The sequence below is a fragment of the Sinocyclocheilus rhinocerous genome, unplaced genomic scaffold, assembly GCF_001515625.1.
Source record: "Sinocyclocheilus rhinocerous isolate Xijiao unplaced genomic scaffold, SAMN03320098_v1.1 scaffold975, whole genome shotgun sequence".
Classification (NCBI taxonomy): domain Eukaryota; kingdom Metazoa; phylum Chordata; class Actinopteri; order Cypriniformes; family Cyprinidae; genus Sinocyclocheilus; species Sinocyclocheilus rhinocerous.
This window is the reverse complement of record NW_015628726.1, coordinates 1,175,343-1,184,034: the sequence shown is the minus strand read 5'-3', so window position 1 is coordinate 1,184,034 and position 8,692 is coordinate 1,175,343. Positions and strand designations below refer to the sequence as shown.

The window sequence follows — 8,692 nt, the reverse complement described above, 5'->3', positions numbered from 1 at the left end:
ATGTCACCATATTCTAATTTGTTGAGATAGTGAATTGGTGGGTTTTTGTTAAATGTGAGCCAAAATCATCACAATTAATTCAGAATTACAAAATTACTTCAGTCTGTGTGCATTGAATTTATTTAATACATGAGTTTCACAATTTGAGTTGAATTACTGAAATAAATGAACTTTTCCACGACATTCTAATTTATTGAGATGCACCTGTATATATAAAACAGTTAAAATATATTAATGAAATTAAACCCCTGGGACATAAAAATTTGCTTATATTGTCTGATAGGATGTTTTGCCAGAGGTGAAAAGCAGTGCAGCGGAGCTTTTTTTAGTGGAAATCCCCTTCAGAGATGGCTAACGCATTTTTCATACCGCCGTGCTGTTTATCTGTGGCCTAACCTCCCCGAGCTATCAGATAAACCGACAGTCACCAGTGCAAATCACAGTCCTCTTTTATGCATGCTATTTTAGTCCTGCTCTGTCTCTCTCTCTCTGTTTTCCATCACCCTGCTGCATGATAAAGAAATAATCTTTGACAAGAGAGGAAAAATAATCATTCAGGGTGTATATGAACTGCAAGCGAAGGGAGTGACTGCATAGCTACCGTACACAAATCTCGCAAAAACAGTTATGCACGCACACTTAGTGAACTGTCTCTTGAAGATGATGAAACCAAGAACAATCATTCTTGCTCTCCATTTCACATCTGACTGTTATATTTTAATCAGTTGAAAACACAAGTGTTGTATCTCTGAGTGCAACAATTTAAAGACAGGTGCACATCATGAAGACAGCTGTGCAGATGATCCACATACAAACTGACAGTGCTACAACAGCGGAAACTGAGAAAACACACACACACACACACACACACACACACACAGAGAGAGAGAGAGTTGTTCTGTAGCCTCTAAAACATCAACTGTTGCATGAAGGTGACTTGTTTATTCAATTAAAATAAATAAATAAAGGCCACCTTAACTTGTTTGTTTGCAAATTTGGTATAATATTTTTGTATAATTAACAACAACAACTACAACAATAATAATAATAATGTATTAAATTATTAATAATTATAGAATTATTATTATTATTGTTTTGTTTGATTTCAAATAATTTGTTTTATTTTATTATGATTTATTATTAAATAAATAAACACATTTTCTCTTTGCTTGTTGATTGTCAAATGTTGTTGTATAATAATTTAGTATAATAATAATAATAATAATTTTATAATCTGCACTAATATTATTACTATTAGTTTATTTATTTTCACTTTAATTTGTTTCATTTCATTTGTTTGTTTTATTTTATTATCATTGTTTATTTTTGTATAATTAACAACAACAACAACAATAATACTTAATAATAATTTATTAGTATTTATCAATTAATAATGGTAATATCTTTTTATTGATTAAATGTATTTATTTTATTATTTATTATCATGTTTATTATTAATAATGTGTTACTTTAGCTTTTATTTGTTTGTTTGATTTAAAATTGATTGTTTTCATTTAGTATAATCAAACAAACAAAAACACCTTAACTCATTTTTTCTTTGCTTGCTTTGTATAATTTTTGTATATATATATTTTTTTACATTATTTTTATTGGGTTTTCAATTTTTTTATAATTAATAATAATACTTTTATTATTATTATTATCTGCATTATTATTATTATTATTAATTTATTTATTTATTTTCACATTGCTTCTGTTTAGCTTTAGTATCATTATTCATATCTTTTTTTTTAGCATGCCTAATACCTTCCAGCTTATCAAAGACACTTGAAAATATGCTTCTACAGCCGTTTTTATCTGATGAACTGGGATGGAGTCCATTCTTATGGGAAAAATCCAAATTGAGGTTTGCGTCACTGTTGGCAAAAGCGTGACCCGGCCTGTCCAGACATCTGACGACCGGCCGGTGATGAGGCGTGCTGATTTCAATAACTCGCAGAAGGCAAAAGTTCATAAGTCATGTGTCTTATCACTGAATAGCTCCAAGGGGAATAAGCTTCCCATGCACCATTGTGCTTTTAAGTCATGTCCCAAGTTACATAAGTTTTCTGTGTAATAGAGGTGTGAGTATTACTGGAAACGTGCCACACAGAGTTGGAGACAAAACATTTTTGAGGGTGAGGGAGGTTATTATTAGCCATGAGCCAGATTTCTGCTCCTGTTGAAGCTGAAGCAGGTTTTGTGGTACGAACAAAGGTACGATACTCCTACCTGTGCCATATCATCCAGGCAGTTGAAGATGTACTTGCGAGCTTCTTTAGATTTGATCCCCGTCTCTGCCTCATGGTCCTCAGGTGTCTGCAAATACAAACAGGAATACTGTCAGCAATATCCTGATTCATCTTTCAAGATGGCCTCCACTTTAAAAAAAAATTAATAAAACACTGGAGAAGCGCTTTCAACATCAGGAATAACCCGGGAGAGTTCATCCACAAATGAAAATTAATTTACTCACTCTCATGTTGATTTAAACCTGTATGACTTTCTTTCTTCTATGGAACATGAAAGAAGATATTTTGCAGAATGTTGGTAACCAAATAGATTCCGTCCCCATTGACTTCCATTGTATTTTTTGTCCATACAATGTAAGTTAATGGGAACTGAAATTGGTTATCAACATTATTCAAAATATCTTTTCAGTAGAAGTAGAGGTTTGAAACAACATGAGTGAGTAAATGATGACAGACTTTTCATTTTTGGGTGGACTATCACTTGGATTAACATCATGAAAATCAATTGGGAAAAGTAATGTGACTTACAACATGGAAAGAAAGTTTGAAATTTGGAATGAAACCCACAGTAAAGAAAACTCACAAATTAAATAGTATTCACATCTCAATTCTTTCTCCTAGGCAGCAATGGAGAGCAAATTGAGACATATGCTGAAGAGTTCTGCTTCTTTTCATTTTCTCTTGAAAAGAATCTCAAATGTGTTTCCTATTGAGGACATCTCAACACAATCTCAAACTGTACTCGAATTAGCATAAATACCAAATTTGTAATCAAAACAAGTCAGAGATTTCAACATGAATTTAAATATTTCTGAATAATCCCTTTCAAATCCTAATTATTTGGACTATGCTGTCCATGTTAATTTTAAGTCAGCAGTATGTTTCCTTTTTGAAATCATTTTAGGAAAAACATCTGAGGTAAAGTTGACACTTAAACGGAACATAACTGTTTTCAGCCATTAAGATTCCTGAACTATGAAAAATAAAACCTTATCTCTGGGAAGTACTTGACACTGGGTTGAGTATTTCTACAGTCCAAGACACAAGCATTGAGGGCCAAAAAAGTTTAAGGGGGTATTGACTATGCATGAGGACACGTTTTTCTAGTTTTATTGGATCTGTATCATATATATGGGGGGTTAGGAATGCAGCTCGGAGTTGCATTGGGGTTCAATAATATCAAAGTTTCCCCATGTGAAGCTTTGCAAAGTTCACCAAAAGTTAATCTATAGAGAAACTCTATTGACTATGGGCAACCAGCCACCGGCCCAGTAAGGATGGGGGAATGTGGAGAGAAACAGAGCATAAAGGGACAGAAGAATGAAAGAGAGAAAGAGAATGGGACATTAAGCGGGATTTATCCCACGTCGCTCTGGTTGCCAAGTCCTTATAATTAATAATAATACTTTTATTATTATTATTATCTGCATTATTATTATTATTATTAATTAATTTATTTATTTTCACATTGCTTCTGTTTAGCTTTAGTATCATTATTCATATCTTTTTTTTTAGCATGCCTAATACCTTCCAGCTTATCAAAGACACTTGAAAATATGCTTCTACAGCCGTTTTTATCTGATGAACTGGGATGGAGTCCATTCTTATGGGAAAAATCCAAATTGAGGTTTGCGTCACTGTTGGCAAAAGCGTGACCCGGCCTGTCCAGACATCTGACGACCGGCCGGTGATGAGGCGTGCTGATTTCAATAACTCGCAGAAGGCAAAAGTTCATAAGTCATGTGTCTTATCACTGAATAGCTCCAAAGGGAATAAGCTTCCCATGCACCATTGTGCTTTTAAGTCATGTCCCAAGTTACATAAGTTTTCTGTGTAATAGAGGTGTGAGTATTACTGGAAACTTGCCACACAGAGTTGGAGACAAAACATTTTTGAGGGTGAGGGAGGTTATTATTAGCCATGAGCCAGATTTCTGCTCCTGTTGAAGCTGAAGCAGGTTTTGTGGTACGAACAAAGGTACGATACTCCTACCTGTGCCATATCATCCAGGCAGTTGAAGATGTACTTGCGAGCTTCTTTAGATTTGATCCCCGTCTCTGCCTCATGGTCCTCAGGTGTCTGCAAATACAAACAGGAATACTGTCAGCAATATCCTGATTCATCTTTCAAGATGGCCTCCACTTTAAAAAAAAATTAATAAAACACTGGAGAAGCGCTTTCAACATCAGGAATAACCCGGGAGAGTTCATCCACAAATGAAAATTAATTTACTCACTCTCATGTTGATTTAAACCTGTATGACTTTCTTTCTTCTATGGAACATGAAAGAAGATATTTTGCAGAATGTTGGTAACCAAATAGATTCCGTCCCCATTGACTTCCATTGTATTTTTTGTCCATACAATGTAAGTTAATGGGAACTGAAATTGGTTATCAACATTATTCAAAATATCTTTTCAGTAGAAGTAGAGGTTTGAAACAACATGAGTGAGTAAATAATGACAGACTTTTCATTTTTGGGTGGACTATCACTTGGATTAACATCATGAAAATCAATTGGGAAAAGTAATGTGACTTACAACATGGAAAGAAAGTTTGAAATTTGGAATGAAACCCACAGTAAAGAAAACTCACAAATTAAATAGTATTCACATCTCAATTCTTTCTCCTAGGCAGCAATGGAGAGCAAATTGAGACATATGCTGAAGAGTTCTGCTTCTTTTCATTTTCTCTTGAAAAGAATCTCAAATGTGTTTCCTATTGAGGACATCTCAACACAATCTCAAACTGTACTCGAATTAGCATAAATACCAAATTTGTAATCAAAACAAGTCAGAGATTTCAACATGAATTTAAATATTTCTGAATAATCCCTCTCAAGTCCTAATTATTTGGACTATGCTGTCCATGTTAATTTTAAGTCAGCAGTATGTTTCCTTTTTGAAATCATTTTAGGAAAAACATCTGAGGTAAAGTTGACACTTAAACGGAACATAACTGAAAACCCCATTAAGATTCCTGAACTATGAAAAATAAAACCTTATCTCTGGGAAGTACTTGACACTGGGTTGAGTATTTCTACAGTCCAAGACACAAGCATTGAGGGCCAAAAAAGTTTAAGGGGGTATTGACTATGCATGAGGACACGTTTTTCTAGTTTTATTGGATCCGATTCATATATATTGGGGGTTAGGAATGCAGATTGGCGTTGCATTGGGGTTCAATAATATCAAAGTTTCCCCATGTGAAGCTTTGCAAAGTTCACCAAAAGTTAATCTATAGAGAAACTCTATTGACTATGGGCAACCAGCCACCGGCCCAGTAAGGATGGGGGAATGTGGAGAGAAACAGAGCATAAAGGGACAGAAGAATGAAAGAGAGAAAGAGAATGGGACATTAAGCGGGATTTATCCCACGTCGCTCTGGTTGCCAAGTCCTCTCACACAAAACCAATTTAGCTCACATTAGCCTCTTGGTGTGTTTACAGGGAGTAGATGCATCAATTTAACTTAGTTTAGAGAGTAAGGGAATGAGAGAGAGAGAGAACGAGAGAAAAACATTGTTGCTGCATATTATATGCGAACCAAGTGAGACTAATTAAGGAAGTGAGAAAGAGAAACAGGGTGAGGGAGTTTACCTTCAGTCTCCATAGAGGATAGGTGGAGTCGGGGTCTCTGTTGAAAAACCTGGCTGTTTTCGTCCCTGCACTTAACAGATACTCTGCTGGCAAGCCTTGCGTTTGAGAGATGTACCGGATCTGGTGGAAGACATAAACACAGGCGATAGGAGATTTACAACTAACGTCACACATTTAGTGCTGGATATTCACTGCTTTGATGGCATACACTTAAAGGGGGAAGTAAAAGGGGATTTTCTTGCTTATTTTGCATATAAAGTTTTAATATACTATATGTTGGCATACAGTCACACAATGCAAAGTCTATTTAATGAAACTAAGCTGCAAAAACAGGTCATACAGAAACAGTCATAGTAATGACTTTTTTTTCTTGCCAAATATCCTGCTTAAATGGAAGTAAAAAAAATTGCAAATTGCATTTCATGTTGACTTTAACAGAAAAGAGTTGAAAATAAATAAATGAATAAATAACAAAAAAGCATAAAATTATAATACAATTAATAAAGTTCAAGTTTGGAGATCTCTGACCTGCAAATTTGTATAGTTAAGACATTTAACTAGCAGAGGGCATAAACATCATAGAATGACTTCTTGGTCCAATACAAAAAATGATTTAATGCAACATATAATATTGCAGGAAAGTGGAGCAGATTTTGTAAATACATTTAATTTTGATTGTATTATTAGTTAGCAATTTCTTAAAAACAGAAATGCTGGAGCCTGACATCAAAGTCTTCAAAACATCAATGCATATGACAAATAGAACACAAAGTCTATAGTTTATAGTATGCAATTTTCAGTGATGGGTAGTAACTGAATACATGTAATCTGGGTTACGTAATCAGATTCCAAAAATGTAGATTATATGTGAACCTAGACCACAAAACCAGTCATAAGGGTAAATTTTTCAAAAAACGTATACATCATCTGAAAGCTGATAAGCTTTCCATTGATGTATGGTTTGTTAGGATAGGACAATATTTGGCCGAGATACAACTATTTGAAAATCTGGAATCTGAGGGTGCAAAAAAATCCAAATATTGAGAAAATCGCCTTTAAAGTTGTCCAAATGAAGTTCTTAGCAATGCATATTACTAATCAAAAATTAAGTTTTAATATATTTACAGTAGGAAATTTAAATTTATATTGATATTTACATAATATCTAATGACTTTTGGCTTAAAAGAAAAATCTATAATTTTGACCCATACAATGTTTTTTTTGGCTATTGCTACAAATATACCCCAGCGACTTAAGACTGGTTTTGTGGTCCAGGGTCACATATTACGTTTTAAAATGCTCATAATCAGATTACAGTTTTTATTACATATTTGTTAATAATAATAATAATAATAATAATTAAAAATAATAATAATAATTTTTTTTCATTTACATTTAGTCATTTAGCAGTCGCTTTTATCCAATGCAACTTACAAATGAGGACAACGGAAGCAATCAAAATCAACGAGAGCAATGATATGTAAGTGCTTTAACAAGTCTCAGTTAGCTTAACGCAGTACACTTAGCAAGGTTTTTTTTAATTATATAATAAATAAAAAGAAAACAGATAGAATAGAAAAATAATAGAGCAAGCTAGTGTTAGAGGCTTTGTTTTGCTTTTGTTAATGTATAATAAATAAAAAGAAAGCAAATAGAATACAAAAAGATTAGAGAAGCTAGTGTTTTTTTTTTAAGAAATGCAGTTAGTAAATGAATAGAGTGCAAGTCTAAAAGGGGCAAATTTTTTTTTTTTTTTTAAAAGAATAGAATTAGAATAGAGAGTGCTAGAGGTCAAGGTCTTTTCTAAGACATACAAGTCTTAAAGTACAGTAGCAAAAACAGCCTGTTTAATTCTAATGATCAGGGTAGAAATGGTCATGAAAAATGAAATGATTCTGTTTTTGGTGCAAGAAACCATGACTAATATTGTAAGCGGACTTCTGGGAAAGCAACAGTGAGCTGCATTAAAACAGACTGATGACATTTTGTCTGCCTGAAAACATATCAGTCACTTGGCTGCCACGCTGATGACACAACTTCAACATTCCAGCATTAGAAGCCGAGTAAACAGCATCTGTGATGAATGCTGTCACCATGAGACTGATTTCCCCTGCCAAACCCTCTTTTTACAGGTCTGTCCGGGTGCCGCAATTACACAGAATGCCATTCACACACCTGAAAGACGTAAATACAAGAGCTTGGCAGCCGAAGGAATCCACAAAAATAATAATCTCTTCCACGGCCCCTTCCAAATGGCCAATCTCGAATCCTGAGACCGAGCTCATAGCTGCTCAAGAGACCTTGATCACCGCGTTTGGCTCATTTACCGTCTTGTGAAATAGAATAGCAGTTTTTTTTTCCATTCACTTTTTGAGGATTCTTGCTGGTGATTTCAAAGTGCTGTAATTAGAAATGAGACTGGAAATAACTTCTCAAGTTTTGCTTCCAAGTGAGAATCTAAAGTAAACAAGGCAGCCGAGGTGAAATGCCATGAGTCCTTGCTTCCCAATCACATGACTTCATGCACCAAATGAGGGGCTGAAAAAAAATATCCTATTACTCTGTAGTACACAGAAGTGATGGGAGACAAATCTGCAAAGTCCTTTGCTGTGTTTAAGAGCTTGTTAAAGACGGGTTTGGTTTGCTTAGAGCTAGAACATTGGCCCTGGGCTGTTCCATGAAGCCAGAATCTTTTTTTTTAAGAGAAGGCCCCGCTGCAGAGCTCGGGATCTGGGCTAATTGGGAAGATTGTGGCATGTGTCCAGAACTACGGAGGGGCCAGAGAGAGATGAAAGTCAGAGAGACGACAAACACACACACACACACACACACACACACAGCA

The 8,692-nt window shown here is 34.7% G+C and overlaps 1 protein-coding gene across 5 annotated transcripts in view; it reads right to left on the bottom strand.

The window, feature by feature from the left end:
- The window catches only part of LOC107738404 (homeodomain-interacting protein kinase 2-like), a 107,258-nt gene that overhangs the window by 17,036 nt on the left and 81,530 nt on the right, over nucleotides 1-8,692 (bottom strand). For all 5 annotated transcript variants that reach the window (XM_016550168.1, XM_016550165.1, XM_016550167.1 and 2 more), the window contains exons 4-5: nucleotides 5,851-5,970; nucleotides 4,245-4,331 (exon numbers count right to left, since the gene is read on the bottom strand). In XM_016550168.1, the coding sequence (XP_016405654.1) occupies nucleotides 4,245-4,331; nucleotides 5,851-5,970 (207 nt within the window). The remainder of the gene's footprint in view (nucleotides 1-4,244; nucleotides 4,332-5,850; nucleotides 5,971-8,692) is intronic.